The sequence below is a fragment of the Typopeltis vanoorti genome, chromosome 10 (genome assembly GCF_054136105.1).
Source record: "Typopeltis vanoorti isolate ZY-2024b chromosome 10, IOZ_Tvanoo_1.0, whole genome shotgun sequence".
Classification (NCBI taxonomy): Eukaryota; Metazoa; Arthropoda; class Arachnida; order Uropygi; family Thelyphonidae; genus Typopeltis; species Typopeltis vanoorti.
This window is the reverse complement of record NC_143558.1, coordinates 121,277,193-121,299,429: the sequence shown is the minus strand read 5'-3', so window position 1 is coordinate 121,299,429 and position 22,237 is coordinate 121,277,193. Positions and strand designations below refer to the sequence as shown.

General features: G+C 34.9%; 1 protein-coding gene across 5 annotated transcripts in view; it reads left to right on the top strand.

Annotated features, from left to right (window-relative positions):
• The window catches only part of Vps16B (Vacuolar protein sorting 16B), a 289,159-nt gene that overhangs the window by 35,544 nt on the left and 231,378 nt on the right, over positions 1–22,237 (top strand). For all 5 annotated transcript variants that reach the window (XM_090399626.1, XM_090399624.1, XM_090399627.1 and 2 more), the window contains exons 4-5: positions 7,464–7,588; positions 12,188–12,278. In XM_090399626.1, coding sequence (XP_090255752.1) covers positions 7,464–7,588; positions 12,188–12,278 — 216 coding nt within the window. The remainder of the gene's footprint in view (positions 1–7,463; positions 7,589–12,187; positions 12,279–22,237) is intronic.

Here is a 22,237-nt window from a genome sequence, read left to right as displayed (position 1 = left end):
GAGGTACTCCACTAGTGACTTTCCTTTTCCTGGATATCGCATCCCCATACACAACTTATATGCAAATATATATGCAAACATACTTGAGAAAAAGCAAAGAAAAAATAGTAAAAAATAAACTCAACAACAGGATGGGTTTAGGCCAGATATGGTTATCGGAGCCCCACATATTTACCTTAAAACAAATTGTTTAGAAATCATGGAAACATATGAAGGATTTCTATCAGTTTTTTTAAATTTGTAAAAAGCAAATGAGAAGATGCCACAACTAAACCCTGAAATTATGCAGTGTAAATGGTACATTATACAGAGCAAAATATATATATATATATATATATATATATATATAGCCTATACTTGAGATGTAACCAGCTGTTATTTGATATAAAATCAAGTATAAAACAAAGGTGCAAGAATGTGAGCGAAGATTATGAATGGTATGACAGCAGAGTTGTGTGAGGAGAAAGGAGTTCATTTTGTGAATGTGTAGGCTGAGTTTGAGGGGCATATAGAGCTATATAAAAGAGATGGGCTACATTTGAATGGATTTGGTGTGGAGAGGTGAGTAGCACGATTGAAGAGAATGAGAGAGAAAGAACACAGTTTGGACAGGGGTACACTGTGTGAAAAGTGTAGATGGTTTCAAGAGTAGATGTGTTAGTGTGAAGAAAGGATTAAGATAATCAAGGATGTGGGGGGTGACATTTTGGTCTGGAGGTAATATCAGTGATGATAGACAGGAATGGATGGGGAGAGTGTGGAAAAACAGAAATGAGCTGGTGTGTATGTTTACAAATGCTAGAAGTATTCGAAACAAGGAGAATGAAATTGTAGCCTTGATAGAGTTCATTCACCCAAAAATTCTTAGTATAAGTGAGACACTGTTGAATGAGGATGATATTCTGACAGAATTGAGATGGAGAAATATGTAGTCTTTCATGAAGACAGACAAAGCAAAAAGGGAGGAAGAGTGTTATTGATGATGGCAGAAGAGTTGGGCCTGTCTAGGGTGGAGATGCAAGGAGCAAATACTGACAGTGGATTTGAAGCTGTATGGTGTGAAGTTGGAGGTCAACAGGATGAAATGTTTGGTAGGTTGCTATAGACCTGGTGATGTGGAAGGCAGAGAGAAGGAAATGTTTAGACAAGTTGGTCTGGCTATAAGAAAAGGATGATCATTATGAACGATTTCAATTATGATAATATAGACTGGAATGAAGAGACAGTATCAGGAACCAAAGCGAATGATTTCTTGAGTATTTAAGAGATAACTGCCTTAAGCAATACATAATAGAGGCTACAAGTGGGTCGAGGTTATTGGATTTGATTATCTCATCAGAAGATATTGTAAATGTGAAGTATCACATCTTCCTCCAGTTGGTGAAAGTGACCATGAAGTTATCACTTGGATGGTGGCCAACCTTATCAGGGCTTTTCTCAGAAAGGATTATGTGTGGAACTATAGGGCAGTAATTATGGCAAGCTCAGGAGGTGGCTTGCAGCAGTATCATGGAATGAGGTTGCATGGGAAGGAAATCAGTGCTGCTTGGTCTCTACTCAGGAAGTATCTGGGCAATGACCGATTGTATTCCAAAGGTTGGGAGATTAAATAAGGTAGGCATAAAATGGATGACTGAAGAGGTGAAGCATGCAACCTGGAGGCGGCACAAGATGATTAGAGATAATCAGTTACATGAAGAGTACAAAGAAAAAGCAAGGAAGTGACTCACTTAGTAAGAGTAGCAAAAGTTTGGTATGAGCAGCAGTTAGCAAATGATGGTAAAAGAAATCGTAGGAAGTTTTTTCGATATGTAGCCAGTAGAAGGAATAATGATTATTTGAGGAGGATGTTGTGATAATGGGAGAATGATAAACACTGAAAAGAATATAGTAGAGGTGTTTAATAAGCAGTTCATTGAAATATTCCATCTTTGCAATTGTTACATAATGCAGAACTTGAGATCGGTGGGAATAGGGGAAGAAATCAATGATGGTGAGTGAGCAGGAGGTATATGAGGAATTGAGTAAACTTAATGTCAATGAGGCCATGCGACTTGATGTCATATCACCATATGTTTTGTGGGAATGTTCCTGGGTGTTAACAACAGCTTTAACTTGCTTTTTTTTTTTAATATGAGTCTTAAATTAACCCAGGTTCCAAAGGAGTGAAAAGATGGAAAAATTGTTATGCTTCATAAAGGGGATGATAAGACTAAGGCTTCAAATTATAGGCCAGTCTGCTTGTCTGGAGTTGTGTTCAAGGTGTTGGAGAAGCTAGTGAGGAAAAGGATTCAGAACTGGGTTGATAGCAGTAAAATTTTCTGTAATATGTAATATGGGTTTGCTAAAGGAAGTTCCTGTTTTAGCCATTTGCTTGCTTACTATAACAAGGTGACAAATACATTGGAGAAAGGGGATGCATATACAGTAGTATATTTAGATTTTGCAAAGCTGTTCATTAGATTGCCACAAACTAGTAGTTAAATTGAAACAGGAGATTGGATAGATTAGTGCATTGAATTGGAGATTGGCATTCCCCAGAGATCTGTTTTGGGGCCATTGTTGTGTAATTTGAATGTAAATGACATCGGAAAGGGCTTAAATGGTGATATACAGTTATTTGTAGAAGATGCAAAGATGGGGAGCATTATGAGAAGACCTTACACTTACCGTGTAAGTTTTTAACTTACACGGTAAGTGTAAGGTCTGGGTAGTGGCCCTTCCCTTAATGCATAGCATTATACATGTCCACAAGGAGATGTGCTTTGCATTATGGGAGATACTGAGACAAGGAGTGATGAGAGCTTGGTCCACCTTTGCTATGAGTTGTCTCAGTCCTGAACTACTTCAGGCGCAAACTTTGTTTGCCTACACGTGGGTAAAGGATTAAACTAAATTTATTAATGTAAGTTTTTAAAATTTGAGAAGCAAAGATAGAATGCAGAATATAGGATTGGTGGAGATATTTTAGAGGAAGTGGAGGAGATGAAAGATCTGGGGATGATGGTGGATAGGGACTCAAAATTTCATGGACATCTTGCTAAAATTGTAAGGACAAGGCAACAAATTCTGGGAATGATACGGAGCACACTGACATGTCGAAGTAAGGATGTTTTGATTCCATTGTACACTACTTTGATCAGGCCACATATGGATTACTATGCACAAATTTGGTCGCCAGGTTTTCAAAAGGATGATGAAATGTTGGAGGGAGTTCGGAGATAATTGACTAAGTTGGTTTCTGGTCTCAGGAATGCAGAATGTGAGGATAGATTGAAGAATATAAATTACATAACCTAGTGGATAGAAGGAAGAGGGGAGATATGATTGAGACATATAAGTTGGTGAGGAGTAATTACCAGATTAATGTGGATGAGATTTTTCATAGAATATCTGGAGATGGGGAGAACGAGAGGCCTTCCCTGGAGGCTGTATAAGGTGGGGATGAGGAGTAAGTTTTTTGCATGGAGAGTGGTGGGTGATTAGAATGCTTTGCCTTAAAGTGTGGTGAGTGCAGGAACAGCAAATGCATTTAAATCAAGGTATTATGAGCTGTGCATGTGAGAGTGGGAATTCCCACAATGAGTCTGTTGATAATGATGATAATAATCTTCAATGTTGAATAGTTTTAATGGAACATGGTTTACTAGATATTTATACATACTTACACATGTAATATATATATATATAATTTTATTCAAAAATTCCAATATATTTCATCCAGTGTAACATGTACTTGATCAGGGAGACAGACTAGTAACCACGTTCAAAACATGAATCATAAGAATGAGTCATGAAGCATGTGCTTACTAGCTCGTGTTGTTTTGTCAAATTGTTCCTTTGAACTCTAATAGTGTAATCATATCAACCCAACTGCAACTAAGACATGAGATAGTAAGCATGTGCTTCATGACTCATTCTTGTAATTTGTTTTGAATGTAGTTACCAATCTGTCTTCATGATGATGTTCATGTTACATTTAATGAAAAATACCAGAATTTATGAATAAAAATTATATATATTTTTTACATGTGTAAGCCGTACTCGTATCTATACCTATATCATCACTGTTATTCATCATTTGTATGGTCACATTATGTAGGAAAGTGGCATTAGCCTGATATTTAAATGAGAAATATTCGACTCAGCTCTTTACATTACACAGATCATGTTATACTCTTAAATAAACCCAGTACAAATATTCAGGATTCTAACTAAATTTAATAACTGCTGTAACAAGTTTGGATGAAAATGAGCAATAAAAAGAGAAACACTGTGAAAATAGTCAGAAACATGTTAAATGTTGACTCTCAGTGGAGAAACTAAAAAAAAAATTAAAATATTTTTAATCTGTTTAAGCACAGTTTTTCATTTAGTGAAGATGGCAAATTAAATTTGGAAATAGATAAAGGAATGAGAAAGATGGCATGATGGGGAGCTAGTCAAATAAATTAATATGGAATAAGAAAAATTAGCCTAAACACTACACTAGCAGAATGAAAGATAGTCTTCAAGCCAGTTTTAACTTATGAATTTGAGAGAGAGAGAGAGATAGAAATAAAACAGTTGAGTGAAGACTGAAGATTATACACATAAAAATTCTGAGAGTAATTAAACGAGCAAGCAGTTAATGTCAGTGGCAAAATCGTTTTAAAAATGATGTCAGAACTTGATGTTGTTTGCCTTCAAATTTGAGTGTGTGAATAGACCAGAAGAAAGTCTATTCACACACATTGCAAAACAGGTGTTTGATGGTAGAAAAAAAAAAAGCGTGTGGAGCAGGTTCTTTGCAAGGAGAGTACTTGGTGAGTGGAATGCATTGCATGACATTGTGGTAAATGCAAGATACATTGAATGAGTTTAAAGCACGGTTTGATGGGCTTATGTGTACAATGTTTTCCTTCCACAATCAGTCTTTTGATTCCATGGAGGTCTAGTGTGAATAATAATTACATACAGAGGATGTACCAAGATGATTGATGCAATTAGTAATGCCTTAGAAGATAAAAACATTAGATGTTGATTGTATGCCAGCCTGGTTGGCCGAGTGGTTAGCATATCTGCTCTCAGCCAAAAGGCTGCGGGTTCGGATCCTGCTGTGGGCATGGATGTTTGTGATTGTCTGTGGAAATACTCATGGTGGTGGGCAGCAGATGACATTGGTGTAGTTGCAGTTAGTTGGTGGATTGAGTAGTGGAGACAGAGAGTTGTAGAGTAGATGCCCTCCCTCAATGAGTTTTGGACTCCTTAGAGATGTCATGTAATAATAATAATAATAATGTTGGAGGCCTGAGAGCAAACAGATTAATTTGGAAGAAAATTATTCATAAGAAGTTTATATTAATCATTATAATAATGATTAATCATCATATAATGCTACCATATTATCCTGCACACCACAGGAGTTTAATGATGATGATGAAAAAATTTATAACATTACTTTCATTCCAAAAAATGCACCAGTTGAATTTAATGTTGTTTGAGTTGCACACTAAATAATAAATTTGCTATTTGCATACAGCTAATATTTCTAAAATATTTAAATTCGTACATCGGTAGTTAATTACTTTCCCTTAAAGACTGAGTGGTTAAGGAGCATGTGGAGAATAAGAAATCAGGAAAATATTGGCAAAAAACATTAGGAATAAATAAAGAAAGAAAAGCAGAAGGAAACTGATAGAGGTTTTGACCTGAATTTAATCATGTTTTCTCATCTTCATGTAAAAAATGTTGAAAATTTACTCTCTTAAATAAATATTCTTATTAAACTTCATCAAAGAATATAACATATCAGTGGACTATGTAAATACACCATTGCAATTGGCAGGACACTGTGTTGACAAAGTATTTTGAGAAATGAAGGGAATTGCAACAATCAAATATTAAACTTGGTCTTCAAAACAAAATAATCACAATCAAAATTGTCATTTGTTATTCTCAGTCATAAAATCGTTATTGTCAGACTATCAAACATATGTCATCTGAATACCTTCTTTCTCATCTTCAAACATCCAAAACTAAAACTAATTACAAAATTAATAAAACAAACAATTAAAGTGAACAATATTAACACTGGTTTTTATGACCAAACTAGCGGTATACAAGAGAGAGTGTTCAAACCAGTTTTAAGTTATGCATCTAAGAGTTGGATTAGAAATAAAGCACTTTATCAAAGACTAGAGAAACCATAGATATGAGGGTTCTGAGAAAAATTAGTGCAGTGAATCAATGGCAGAATCATATTAAAAATGAAGATATTAGAAAGGAACTTGACATTAGTATTCAAAAATATGTAAACAGAGTTCATCTAAGGTGTATGGCTGCTTTAAATAGAATGGGTGAGGAAAGTTTAGCAAAACAGGTGTTTGATGCCAAGATGGCAGGAAAGAGATCCAGAGGAAGATCAAGGTCTAGGTAGATTGATTCAGTCAGAAGTGCCTTAGAAGAACAAAATGTTAGATGTGACAATATTAGAGTGCTTATAGGTAATAGACTAATTTTGAAGAAAATTGTTGATAGGAGATTAATAATAATGTAAACTTAATCATGTAGTGCTGTCATAGTAGCCTGTGAACAACGTTCCTTGAGGGTACATATCAGGAAATTGATAATGATGATGGTTTTTATGAAAAAGAGTGAGGAGGAGGAGGAATTAAGTCAAGCATAGTGCTGCATACTGTGTTGGAACTTGCTAATAACTGCATTCATTGGTGCACTAATAGCAATAATTTACCTTGGATTACATAAGAACTTGGATTACCACTGAATATGACTGGAACTCGTGGATCGCTACTTAACTTGCACTTTGTTTACTGGTGGAAAAACACGATATACCCACGTCTATTACATGTTACTTTCATTATCTCACCTCTTTTTTTACCATTCAAATGTATAGAGGTTGTATTTAGCAGAAGCAATAGAAGTGCAAGTGCCAAGATAATGTCATGCTCTTATTGAAAGACAGCTGAGTTGGATGTAATGCAATTAGCATTCTGAAAAAAGACTCAATCAGATGTTCCCTGACATGCTAACTGCATTTAATTATTTTAATTGTCATTTTTGTACTCTTTTGTTGTTAATATAAACTGACACAGATGAATGTCATAAATATATACTGTATTTTTTTTACAACAGTAGTTAAATTATACAGATTTTTTTCTCTCGCTTTCTCATTTTTTTTTTATTGGTATAATCGCCTAAGGAACATGACATAATATTAAATATTTTTCATAATTTTTTATTCATCCTTCTGTATGTGAATAACTTGTTATTGACCAGACATATTTTACATATGCTTAATATCTTGAATTTTTATTGAAATCTGTCAAGCTATATCTCTCAGTTTGTTTAATTGGACTTTAACTCTATTTCACATTTGTAATGAAAAAGCAAATCAAAATTGCACTTTCTAGCATGGGTTTTCTTGGTGTTTGTTTATTCATGTTTTTTGATATACTTCCCAGGAAGAAGCAGCCAGATTAAAAAAAACAGTAAATTCTTCTGGTCTTGTTGATCCTGGACCACTTCATGTTGCTGACTTTCGTGAGTGTGCTGAAAAAGAAACCCTTTCTCCAATTACATCAGGTAGGTTTATGCTAATTTTCATTAATTAACTTTTAAGGTAATGCTGCACAAGTTTTTAACTTTATTATTATTATTATTATTATCAAGTATTGTTGCATATATATCAAGGCTTGCAAAATTCTGTGCTGGTTCACCAGTCAAGCAACTATCCCACTAGTGAGATGTCAGCCTAGGTGTACTCTACTACGGCTGCCTAATATATCATAGTCATATGTTTAATATAGGATCTGGTCAATTTACAAGCTTTTGTTAATGCAAGCTAATCTTTACCCTGTATATATATATATATGCATTTTATAATTCATATTGTGAGTGGTCGTGTAATTTAGCTCTTGTGTGAAATTAGCAATTATTATCTGTTTTGTTGTTTTTTTTTTCATCGGAAAATTAGAGTATTATAGTGTATTAGTGTAGATTTTTGTGTTTTTAGAATATTAGTATATTTATAACATTTTTATTGAATATTCATTGCAATGTTGTCAGCATGGCACCAACGTGACAAGCAATAGTGGCAAAGACCACATTGTCCTGCGATTTGAATTTGCGGGATAGTATTCAGTGCAGTGTATGCGTCAAGAAAATTAAAGAATATGTGGAAGTTAATTGAAACTGGAGAGAGAGAGAGAGAGTATGTATTAAGTGTTTTAAAAGTTAGTCTCTGTTAGGTGACAAGAACACAACAAATACTGATGATAAGATGGAAAATTATGTTAATAATGTTGAACGTGCGGCTGTGAAAATAGAGGAGAATAAAATGGATATCAATAAAGAAATGGCACGCTTAAATGTTATCCTTCATAGGAGAAAGTGCAAAAATTGAAAAACTGCAGAAGCGGCAACAGTTAAGCAGGGGTGAAAGAAGCAGATGATCTGAAAGAATAATGAAACTGACCGAACAAACAAGAAAAAAAAGTTAAGGAGAATATGCATGGAGACTCAATAATCAGGTGAGTACTTAACGAAAGTATGAAAAATTGTATTTCATGGGTGCAAAAATTCATATTAGCCACACCATCTGGATGCAAAAGGTTAAGTCAAAGGAAATGATTGTCTTGGTTGGTACTAATGATTTGAGAGGAGAGAAATATTCTATGTGGGAGGATGTGGAGGAACTGTTAGAAGAGGCAAAAATGAAGAGTGAGAAGGTGAAGATTGTAAGTCTCCTACCACGATATTGGCTATCAATACCACGCCAATACCATCAATACCCTCCTCCTCAGGAGGAGCGTATTGATAGCCAGTGAGTCTATATGTAGATTGTGTGAAAGGAATGATGTAGAATTTGTGGATCTGTGGTCTCTGTGTGACAGAAAGAAAAATTTTTACAATTCGGATGGACTGCATCTGAATGGTTTTGCTGTTAGGTGTGTGGAGAGAACTTTGTTCATCAAGCATGCTGACATGCAAATTCAGGGAAACTTAATCAATTAAGGTGGAAGCAAGTGAGTTTGTGTGAAGGCCTCCATGAAGCGAGTGAGTGTGTGAATGACCAAGTGAGGAATCTAGTCTCTCAAGCAAAAATATTGAATAGGGTATTCATTTCAGAAAGTAAAGGTTGGACGGGGGGGGGGGGGGGTAAAGAGATGATGCTGTTGCTATATACTAATGCCAGAAGTATCAGGAACAAGAGGGAGGAATTTTCAGCATTAGTTAGTGCAACCTCACCAAAAGTTATAGGCATTAGTGAGACTTGGCTAAAAGCAGAAGATATAGTTACATGGATTGAATGTGAAAGGTTTAGTATTTTCAGGAAGGATAGAGAAGATAGGATGGGGGGGGGGATACTGCTGATGAATTGCAACCAAAAAGAATAGGAGACAGGTGGGAGGGTGGCTGTTCATTTGAAGCAATCTGGTGTGAGATTAAGCCCAATGAGACAAAATATATAGTTGGTTGTTGTAATAAACCAGGGAGTTGCACAAATGATCTGGAAGACATGCATCGCCAAATTAGTACAATGAATACAGGTCGAGTGATGATTATGGGAGACTTCAACTATGAAGATATAGACTGGAAAGAAGAAAGATCATATTGCAGGAAGGAAATAGAATTTATACACTGCTGAGGGATAATTACTTAAAGCAGCATGTGATGGAAGGGACGAGGGGTTGGAGAGTATTTGACCTGGTCATAGGATCAGAAGAGCTATCCATAATCAAAGTGACAACATTGCCTCCAGTTGGTGAAAGTGACCATGTGGTCTTGACTTGGGAATTTGTAAAACATGAGGAATATTCTATCAAGAAAGGATATTTGTGGAACTACAAGGCAGGTGATTATCATGTGCTTAGGAAAAAGCTTGAATCTGTACCATGGCATGAAACACTGCAGGGTAAGGATGTTAGTAGTGTATGGGATATAGTTAAGGGTCATCTAGACGAAGCAGTATTAAATTGTATACCTAGGGTAAGGAGGGTTAATCGGGTAGGAGTTAGATGGATGAATAATATCATTAAGCACAAGCTTCAGAAAAACAATGTTGTGAAGGGTATATAAAAAGAAAGGTGAACAGCAAGCTCATGAACTGTACAAGGCTTGGGCAAGAAACATAACCAGCATGACAAGGAAGGTAAAATCAGATTATGAGAAGAATTTAGCCGAGCAGGCCAAAGAAAATCCCAAAGAGTTCTTTCATTATGTGGCAAGTAAGAGGAAGAATAACTATGGAAGATTAACCTTAATGTGTGATGATGGTCTCGCATAACATGATTTATATAACATGGCATTTTTTTGGACCCTAACATCCGCGTTATACGAGGGTTACCTGCATTTCCAAAGAACTACAACCTCCAACTGCTTAAAAAGAATATCAACAGATTATTTTGCTCTTGATCCCTACCCACATATAGTATTTATGTGGATGTATAGCATTTATATATATATTGTATATAAAAAGTGGATTTCTATACATTTTAGGATGTCGCATTTAGATGAGAAAAAAAATGAACTTTTTCCCATAGTACAGCAGTACTATGGGAAAAAGTTCCCCATTAGTATTGTTACTAGCAAGCTAAACTAGTAACAGTACCAGTAAGCTAAAATTTAGTTATGCTTTAGCCTATTAGTATTCCTTACAGTAGTTCTTTGTGCAGGATTGGCTCAGATACATTCAAACCATGCTCTATTTATTTTTCAACTATTGCTGCACAACTTGATGTCATAAAAAAACAGTTTAATGGCAATACTTTTAAAAAAAAATAAAGTACAATTTCTGATGTTTATGATAAAATATTCCAAAAGCCTATGAAAAGTATACATATCTGTTTTTAAAAAAAAAAATAATAATAATAATAATAATAATAATAATAATAATAATTCATGATCAAAATTCAACCCCGGAAAACCTAAATTGATAATTAAAAAAATAATAATAAATTTACCGATGAGTGATATTCATTTGACTCTTCACGGATACAAATATATAATTCAGACTTCTAGTCCAAGTACAGCAGGAATAGTTTCTTTATTTGTGACAAAAATCAGCTCATTCATTACTTGTACTTCTATTTGGATGAATGTGTAAGATGACATACATTTTATAACATTCACAAGTACCAAAGCATTTACTATTAATGTGCCTTTTTGTTTTATTTATGGTACTAAGAACGGACTGTATTTCAGGATAGAAAATAGATAATTCAATTAGTTATATAATAACACAAGCCTAGTTGACCGAGGGTTTAATATACCCATTCTCCAACCAGTAGGTCACTGGCTTGAATCCTGCCATGGGTATGGATGTTTGTGATTGTCTTTAGGTGGCAGATGAATTTCATTTCCCTATGTGAGACCACCTCCCTGCTTATTGGAAGCCTGAAGTGACTTGAAAAAGTTCCATGGTCTCTAGAGCAAGGTTTCTGAACTATGTAAAGATAAATAAAAAAATTACAGAGAAATATATAAAAATTGATAAGATTAGGGGGGGAAAAATCCATAGTCCACTCAGTACAAATGTGTACTATAGACTTACTAATAACATTGTGTGGGTGGGAACCAGATAAAAAATAATAATAATAGAAGTCAGGTGGATATTAGATCCAGCATTATTTCAAAGCTAAATGTAAAAACTATGGAAGTTTCACAAAAATAAGTTGACCAGAGAGCTTACTGGAATACACCCACCGGCATTTACAAGTCACCCTAACTCAGACCACTTTAAAAAACATGCTTGCTGCCCAGGTGTCCATATATTCACTTTCTAACTTGGTCCATTTTTTGATGAGATTTCACTGGCCTGACAGGTGTTTCAAACTGGTTGGTTCTCTTCAGAGACCAGGCAGAAACCTTAAGAGAGCAAAAACTCTCTTTCAGTACTTTTAATATTCCCGTAAGCTCTCTATTCAACTTATTTTTATGAAATTTCCATAGTTTCTACATTCGGCTTTGAAATAATGCTGGATCTAATATCCACTTGATTTTTATAATTTTTGCAATGCCGAACTGAAGCCTTTTGGCTCTTTATTTTAGTTAATAATAATAATAAAATTATGGATCAGATAATGAAAAAAAAATATTATTCTACGCACATGCGTGTGGGAGAGAGAGAAAGGTACTGTACGTGTATCTGTAATTAGATATTAAAAGTTGCTGTTATTTCAGGTAGCAATTCACTGTCATCTCATGTGGCTCCAAAACCCCTAGTGATCTATAGCAATATTGAAAAGAATGTGACATTGTTTCCCCTTGAAAATAAGGTTAGTATTTATTTAATTTGTTAAATAAAAGGTTATAAAAATTCAGGAAAGTGTCATGTAGGATTGTTGAAAAAAAAAAAATTATCACTGTTCATTTTCTGCATTAGTTTATACAGTGTAACCTGTTTTTCTTATTTTAAAATTTTACTCCTGTGTTTCACTAATATATATATTAAACTCATTCATTGATGATCTATATTAACATCTATATTAACATCAATCTTTATATATATAAAGACAATGTAGTGATGCAACATGTTTTTGAAGAGCTTACTAATTTAAGCATAAAATACATATCTTTGATGGGTATATTAACCTTTTATTAATGCTTTTTAACTGAAGGTTGAACTGATGTTTCATACTCATTGTAAATCTTCACAGACCAGGTCGAAACACAAAATATGGGGTGGGTAGCAGCCCATATTATGTGTTTCTGTCTGGTTATCAATACCATTGTACAACTGTGATTTTACTTTATGCTTTTATGTTTGTAGTGAAGGTTTATTATATTCATGGAGACTAATGAATCTCAATTATAATTAATGCTTTAATATATTTAATATTATATTAATAAATGGATGTTTATAAAATTTCTGTAATTGAATGTCTGAAGTATGAGTCTATTATGTTAGTGCTAAACAAAATTTTTGATGGCAAAACAAATTTGGTATCATATACCATAGCTATATTAGAAAAGATCTCGGTGTACCATTATTATGCATTCTAGTTATTCATTGAACATACTCTCACAATAGAGGGGGGGGGGGATGCTTCTCATGAAAATATTATCATTTAGATAGTATAATTCACTCTCAATTATCTCACCTTTAAATAACCAAATCTTCATTTAACTAGTCCTTGAATAGATTAACATGTCAATTGATCCCTGGGAGAGCACTATATAACCATATAAGTTGGTTAACTCAGTTAACTGACAGAAAATCCATTTTCTGTTGCAACTGGATAATTGAGAGATTACTATATTTATGTGTGGAAGACTAAAGCCATTTTGCATGGAAAAAAGAATATAATGTTCTTGTTCACTGATAAAACAGTGTGATTTTATTCAACAATTTGAAACTAGAAATATTTTGAATCAGCTCAGAATTTGAATATACATCAGTGCCTAGTTAGTGACAAAAGTTACATATGGCTCTGAGACAAAAATAACATCCAGAAAAACAATTAAATACTGTTTAAACCTGTATTTAATTATTTTTAAGGACATTATGAATAGACAAGGCACATCTCACTATCCCAGAACTGTTGTTGAATTTTACAATCATTGATGCGTGGTTGTTTAAAAATGTATTTAAAATTTCTAGACACTTGCTAAAGGGCACTGAAAATGCACTCATAATAGCCACTAGCAACTTCCCAAAATCCAAATTCCTCCCCACCTGCAAAGAACTGCAAAACTTACACTGTATCTATAATGTAAGGTTTTTACCAACTTATACATTTCTATCATATCTCCCTTCCTCTATCTATTTCTCAAACTTTGCAGACATTCATTCAATCTGTCTTCATATGCAAAATTCCACAGGTCAGATATTATATTGATTGTCTGCTCCTGGGGATCACTTAAGGGTCAAAGTCAAATAATTGGGAGGAGACCTCTACATCACCTTTCAGGATTACAGAGAATCAACTGGGGCTTTTGACTTAATGTTCAATCTCACCTTCATTACTACATGGTGCATCTCCATTACTAGGTATCTACTGGGTACTGAACGAACAAGGGTGAACTGGCAATTTGGAACTTAGCCGACAAAATTGTACTTTTTATTGACTTAAACCACAAATGCTCAATGATGAAATTTATGTCAACTAGGGTGTCGCCCAGTTAAACAAGGCCTGTGCTGTTTTCATCAGGGAACCAAGGAAAACAGTGAAAAGTCAGCTACTGGAACAACCTCCAACTCAATATCAGAAGAACTGAAGACAGAAACCATCAATAAGGAGTATTAATGGAAAGGAAATCGAATTTGCAGAAGAATTGGAAAAATACCATATGAACATAATTAGCATTATGGAGGCAAAAAAGACCAAATCAAGTGAGATCTTACTAAATAAGTATAGGATGCTATTTTCAGGCAATAATGATTCAAGAAAGGAAGGAGTAGCAATAGCATTCCACACCAAACATCAGGATAAACTTCTTGATTGGAAAGCAGTTTCAAGTAGAGTTATGTGGGCAAACGTCAGAATTGGGAAATGGACAATGAATCTTATTTGTGCCTATGGTTCCACAGAAGGTTCTTCTAAGAAAGAATTGGAGGAGTTTTTTGAGTGTTTAGAAAAGGCAGCTGACAAAGAAAATGAAAGAAGTGGTCCTTGTTGGAGGTCGGAACAGCAGAGTAGGAAATGAATCCCGCCACATGTAGGAACATTTTGGGAAAATTTAGAGAAAAGGGCAAAGCCAATAATAATGGTAGGTTTTTGCTGGACTTCTGCTCAGGACATGGACTAGTCGTCATTACTAACACCGTGTCCCAACATCAAGACGTGTACAAGTTCACATGGAGAGAAGAAATAAGAAAAGCCTCATTAACTGCATCATTGTTGAATAGCGATATCATAAAGCTGATTCAGGAGAGTCTACAGAGGATTTGAAATTTTAAGTGACCATTCTTGGTACTAAACAGGATAAAAATGGATATCATATTGAAAGGAACAGTATGTAAGAAAGTTTTAAAAAGAACTATAAAAGGAGGTGTAAAAGTTTTGCAGTAGCTACACTGCATAATTCAGAGGGGTCTGAACAGAAAGTTGAATTCCAATGATTGGAGTAGAGCTCTCATAGTACCCATCTATAAAATAGGGAATAAAGCTGAATGGGAAAATTACAGAGGAATTTCCTCTACTGGGTGTTCCAGGTAAGATTTATGCATGCAAATCTTAAAGAGTTTGAGAAAGATTGGGGAATGGAAATTTGGAGAAGAACAAGCAGGATTCAGACCAAATAGAGGTTGTCAAGATCAGATTTTCACTTTAAGACAAATAGTTGAGAAATTGTGGAAATATGACAAGGATCTGTACAAGGTTTTGTAGATCTGTTAAAAAGATATATGACAGGGTGCCCAGAGAAAAGCTTTTCAAAACTCTACAATTATATGGAGTGAATGGAACATTATACAGAGCAATCCACAGTCTATATTTAAGTTGTCAGTTAGCAGTTAGAATTGAAGGAAATGCTGGAAGATAGTTTGATGTAAAATCAGGAGTAAGACAAGGATGCACATTATCTCCACCTTATTCATCATCTATATGGATTGCATTATGAAAAAAGGTGGCATTAGGTCTGATAAGAGAATTGAAGATGTTGAACCAAGCTCTTTGCTTTATGCAGATGATGACATACTCCTAAACACTCTAGTGCAAGTTTCCAGGTTTCTCTAACTAAATTTAATAACAGCTGTAACAAATTTGGCATGAAAATCCGTAATAAAAAGAACTATGAAAATAGGCATGAGCATAGAAAACTTCAGCTGCATTCTAAATGGTGATCCTATAGAGCAAGTAAAATGTTTAGGCTATATAGGCACTGTTTTTAGTGAAGATGGCGGGTTAAATCTGAAAATGGACAACATAATAAGAAATGCTGGTATGGTGGGCAGTCAGCTGAATAAATTTATATGGAATAGGAGAGAAATAGCCAAACACCAAACTAGTGGTATACAAGACCGTGTTCAAACCAGTTTTAAGTTATGAATCTGAGAGTTGTGTTAGAAATAAAGCACTTGATCAAAGACTAGAGACCACAGATATGAGAGTTCTGAGAAGAATTAGGGGAGTGAACCAATGGCATCAATGGCAGAATTATATTATAAATGAAGATATTACAAAAGAACTTGACATTAGTAGCATTCAAGAATGTATCAGCAGAGCTGATCTAAGGCGATTTGGCCACTTAAATCGATTGAGTGAGGAAAGGTTAGTGAAACAGATGTTCGAGCCAAGATGGCATGAAAGAGAACCAGAGTAAGAATAAGGTCTAGGTAGATTGATTCAGTTAGAACTGCCTTAGAAGAACAAAATGTTAGATATGACAATATAGGAATGCTTATAAGTAATATACTAATTTGGAGGAAAATTGTGGATAGGAGATTAATAATAATGTAAACTTTATTATGTAGTGCTGTCATAGTAACCTGAACACCCGTTGGGGATATATATCAGGAAATTGATTATGATGATCTGCTTCTGAATCTTTTCAGCTGTCTCTAGATCTCCTTGAAACTTAGGTGACCATATCTTCTCAAAGCTTTATAAAGTGTGAGAATAACTTCCTTTATTTTTTCTTCTTATTATTATTGTTATTTGATACCTTCAGGGAGTCCAAAGACTCATCAAGGGAAGGCATCTACTCTACAGCTCTCTGTCTCCACCACTCATTCTACCAACTGCAACTAACCACAACTACAACTACACCATCTACCACCCACCAGCACTTCCACCGACAATTACAAACATCCATGCCCACTGCAGGATTCGAACCTGCAGCCTTTTGGCTGGAGAGCGGATATGCTAACCACTAGGCCAACCATGCGATAATTGAGAGTAATTTTATTTCTTGCCAAAGCTGAGGATATTTATATTGCATGTTCTGCCAGAATCTTTCATATACACATTACTGAAATTGTACTTGAGCTTCAAAATCATTTTTTAAGTCAATAAATTCTTCACACAAATTTGGATGAACAGATGTGGCATCAGAAATAAATGGATTTATGACCCGATCTGGTAGTTCAAGCTCTTCAAGATCTTTGAATCTGATCATCAAGTCTTTCAGTGTCAGAAGATGGGAACCATAACAATCCAAATCTGTATCTAATATTAAATCATCATCTATTATTAGACTTGGGAACTGCAGAAAATCTCGTCTTGCAATGCTCTGCTCGTAGAATGTTAATTTTCCGATAAAAGCATTTAGAATAAGATTCATGTTACTTCCCTTCAATTTGTTGTTAACCTCATATAATTCGGTGAAAATATTGAAAAGATATGTGATGTCAACCTTTTCCTTTTTTAGAACATTATACATGTTCTCATCGCATGAATTAAGAAATTACAAAACAGTATTGTGGAATCATTAAAGCATCATAGACAGTTTCCATTTGAGAGCCATCTAACTTCAGTGTGAAGCAAAAGACACTCAGATTCTTCATTTTTCATGGCAGAGTTCCCAAAAAATACAGGATATTCAATAACTGATGACTGGACTTTTATTTTATTCACTGCTTTAATAACATCATCCAAAGTCTTATGTGATCTACACTAAGACGTTTCGCAGGCTAAGCTCTGTCTATAAAGAATGAAGTGAACTGTAAAGATATTTGGAACAGCTTCTTTTAAATATGCAATAAATCCATGGTGATGACCAATCATAGCTGGTGCTCCATCAGTTGCACACAATAATATTTGTGAGAGGAATGTTTTTAGCACTAAAATAGTCTTTAACAACCTTAAAAATTGTAGAACCTTTTGCATCAATTTTCAGTCATTCAGCAAATAGAAATTCTTCAATAATTTCTTCATTAATATTTATTTAACGCATGTAGGCCATTAACAAAGCTTTATTGTCACCACGTAAATTTGTCTCATCGAGTTGCAAAGAAAATTCGATGGTTGTGAATCACCACAAAGTTGTTTTTTTTTCAATGTCCTTTGCCATTTCGTCAATTCTTGTTGATACTAAACTATTGCTGACAGGAATTGACATCATATTACTTTTACCTGGGTTAATCATCATATCTAAAACTTCATTTATAGCCTGTAAGATGAGAATCACCAATAGTATGTGGTTTTCAACATTTGGGAAGTAATTTTGAAAGTTTGTAAGATGCAACAAGTCCCTTCTCTTGTTGGTTACTTTGTTTTGCAACCAACCCTTTAAGTCCAGGACAATTTTTAAATTTAGTCTTTAATTCGCAAAAGTACTCTGCATCTTTTTTTGCTTTATTTGCATGCTCTGTTCTTAAAGGCTCAATCATTCTTCAAGGTTTCATTCCTCATCATCATCATCAAATTCCTGCCATGTACCCTCAAGGGGTGTACAGGATATGATAGTACATGACAAAAATTACATCATTACTAACTTCCTATCCACAATTTTCCTCCAAATCAGTCTGTTACTTGTCAAGACTCCAACATTATCAGATCTTATATTTCTATCGTCTAAGGCACTTTGTACCGCATCAATCCACCTATAGCTTGGTCTTCCTCTGGGTTGTTTTCCTGCCAACCTGGCAGAGAATACTTGTTTTGCTAATCTTTCTTCACCCATTCTGTTTAAGTGACCATACCATGTGAGATTAGCTCTGCTAACGCATTCCTGGATGCTGACAATGTCAAGTTCTTTCCTAACATCCTTGTTTTTAATATGATATTGCCATTGATGCCATCTGTTCACGCCTCTAATCTTTCTCAGGACTCTCATATCTGCGGACTCTAGTCTTTGGTCAAGGGTTTTACTTCTGACCCAGCTCTCAGATCGATAAGTTAAAACTGGTTTGAACACTGTCTTGTATACAGCTAATTTAGTGTTCTGACTAATTTCTCTCTTATTCCATATGAATTTATTCAATTGACTTCCTACCATTCCAGCTTTGCTGATTCTGTTGTCTATTTCTATATTTAATTTACTATCTTCACTAAAAATCGTGCCTAAGTAGCTGAAATGTTTTACTTGTTCCACAGGTTCTCCATTAACAACACAGCTGACATTTCAATGATTCTGCCTATTTTCATTGTCTTTGTCTTTTTATTGCTGACCTTCATGCCATATCTATTACAACAGTTATTCAATTTAGTCAGATAATCTTGCAGACTTGTAGTGGATTTATTTAGAAGTATAACATCGTCCGCATAAAGCAAAGAGCTGACATTAACATCTCCAAATTTTGATATCATGTTTAATACCAGTTTCCTTCATAATGTGATCCATATAGATAATGAATAACAGAGGGGATAATGTACATCCTTGTCTCATACCAGATTTAACATTAAACCATCTTCCTGTACTTCCTTCAATTCTAACTGCTGACTTACAACTCAAATAAAGACTAAGTATTGCTTGATATAATGCCCCATTGACACCATATAACTACAGCGTATTGAATAGCTTTTCTCTTGGCACCTTGTCATATGCCTTTTCCAAATCGACTAAACTTAAATACAGATCTTTGTTATATTCCTATGCTTTGTCGACTATTTGTCGTAAAGTGAAGATCTGATCCTGAACAGCCTCTATTTGGCCTGAATCCAGCTTGTTCTTCACCAAGCTTTTCTTCCACAATTCTTCTCGACCGTTTCTCAAGTACACTTGCATAGATTTTGCAGGAACACTAAGTAGAGAAATACCTCTGTAATTCTCACATTCAGTTTTATTTCCCTTTTTATATATTGGTACTATGAGAGCTCTACTCCAATCATCAGGAATTCGTCCCTTTGGCAAGGCTTTCTGAACTATGCAGTGCAGCCACTGTAAGACTGTTATACCACCATACTTCAGCATTTCTGGTCGAATATCATCTACTCCTGCTGCCTTTCCACATTTCAAGCCTTTGATGGCTTTTTCTACTTCAAGTATGGATATGTATTCCTGACTGCATGCCTAGTCAGTGTTTTTTACCACTGTGCTATCATTACTGCTTGTTTCATTTAGCAATTTTTCAAAGTAATTACTCCATACTTCAAGGATATCTTTTTCTCCCATTTTCATGTCACCTTTATCATCTCTAACTCCTTTTACAGCACTCTTTCCTCCATTTCTAAGCTTCTTCCACAACCTCCAGAATATTTTACCACCTTCTTGATATTTATTTTCTATATTCTCGCCAAAGTCCTCCCATGACTTTTGTTTAGCTAGTTTTACATAGTGTTTAGCATTCTTGCATTTCTCTCTATATTCTCTAAGAGCACAAGCTAACTTTTTTGGCAGAAACTTTTGATATGCTTTCTTCTTTTCCTTCACTGCCTCTTTAACTTCCTGTGTCCACCAGGGAGTTCTGATTTTTTTATCCTTGCAGACAACCTCCCCACATGCCTATCTGAATCAATTAATGTTTTCTTCAGAGTTTTCCACTGAATCTCCAAGGTTTGATTCCTGTTCTCAAACTCTTTCATTTTTTCTTCAATAATCTTTGTGTATTTTAGTCTACAGTTCACATCTGAGAGCTGCTCAACTTTTATTCGCTTTAAAACTTTCTTACATGTCATTCATTCTTTTCAATATGAAATTCAGATTTATCCTGCTCAAGACTAAATAGTGATCACTTTCAATTTCAAATCCTGTATACACTCTGGTGTCCTGCACCAGGTAAAAAATATCACTATCAACAACATAGTCAATGAGACTTTTCTTATTCCTTGTCTCTTCTGTCCAAGTGAATTTGTGCACGTTTTTATGTTGGAACATGGTGTTAGTAATAACCAGTCCATGTCCTGAGCAAAAATCCATCAGATATTTGCCATTATTATTAGCTTTGCTCTTTTCTCCAAATTTTCCCAAAATATTTTTGTATGTCTCACAATTATTTCTCAACCTCTGCTATTTATATCCCCAACAAGGACCAACTTTTCCTTTTTCATTGTGTCAGTTTCTTTTTCTGAAGCCTCAAAAAATTCCTCTACTTCCTTAGTAGAACCTTCTGTGGGACCATAGGCACAAATAAGTCTCATTGTCCAGTTCCCCATTCTCATATTTGCCCACATTACTCTACTTGAGACTGACTGCCATTCAAGAAGATTAGCCTCATATTTTTTGTTGAATACTATGGCTACTCCTTCTTTTCCTTGATTGTCATTGCCTGAATATAATATTTTTTATTTATTGCTCAGAAAGATCTCACCAGTTTTGGTCTTTTTTGTTTCAGTCACCCCTATTATGTCGATCTGGTACTTATCTAATTCCTAAGCTAGCTCCATTTCTTTGCCATTCAGGCTTCTTATGTTGGTAGTACTGATCTTTAATTCTGGTGATGTCGAGCCGGGGTGTGTTTTCAGATTTGTTCGAGTAGCTGACTTTTCGCTGTTCGCCCTGGTTCCCTGGCAAAAACAACGGGGGCCTTGTTTAACCAGGCGATGCCCCAGCCGGCATGCAGTTTTGTCATGTTGTACCATCATTTTTTCATTCCTTCATTTGAGAAAGTTTTTTTGCATATTAAGCACAGATTGGCTACTGCTCATTATTTATAGACGGATTAACTCCATATTTTAAATATTCACTGAATATCGATGACACTTTCTTTTTTCACTTACTTTAATGGGCTACAGTGCTACACAATATGAACGAAGTGCACCACACAATACCAAGGGCTAAATGTAAACTGCAAACCAGGATTGTCAGATAGGCGTTAGGAAAAGAAGCACATAAAGCTTATAAAAGTAGTGGAACCTCTAAAAAATAGCCCAAATTAATTATTTTCAATGTAAAAAATTCAAAAGAAAAAGTAGCCCAATTACTTAACTTTCAATGTAAAAATTCTAAAAAAATAATTTGAAACAGTGTTGCCAAACATACAATATAAATAGGGAGATGTTACATTAAATATGGAATTTTTTGCTTTTATTATATTAGTAGTATTATAACACTTACTGCCCCCTCAGCGTTGAAAGCGCCCCTGGGGGGAGGACAGTGTAGTTATCTGATGCAGTGTCTTATCAACTATTAGTTGCAGTCCCTAACTTTAATTCTTTGTCCAGCCTAACTTCTCCATGTTTCTAGTTTCACTGGCTACTTGCAGAAAATTCCCATTAATATAATACTCAAGTTGCAATTTCTTAGTCCATTAACAACATTCAACTGACACCTTCATTTCTCTACATAATCACTATGTTCAAGTCAGCCTTGCAGGGATTCTCTGTCCGGTGTGTCCCTTATTACACAATCCCACTTTGCATCTCATTGTCATAATATAATTGATTATTCCCTTCCAGACCATCCCAAATGTCAT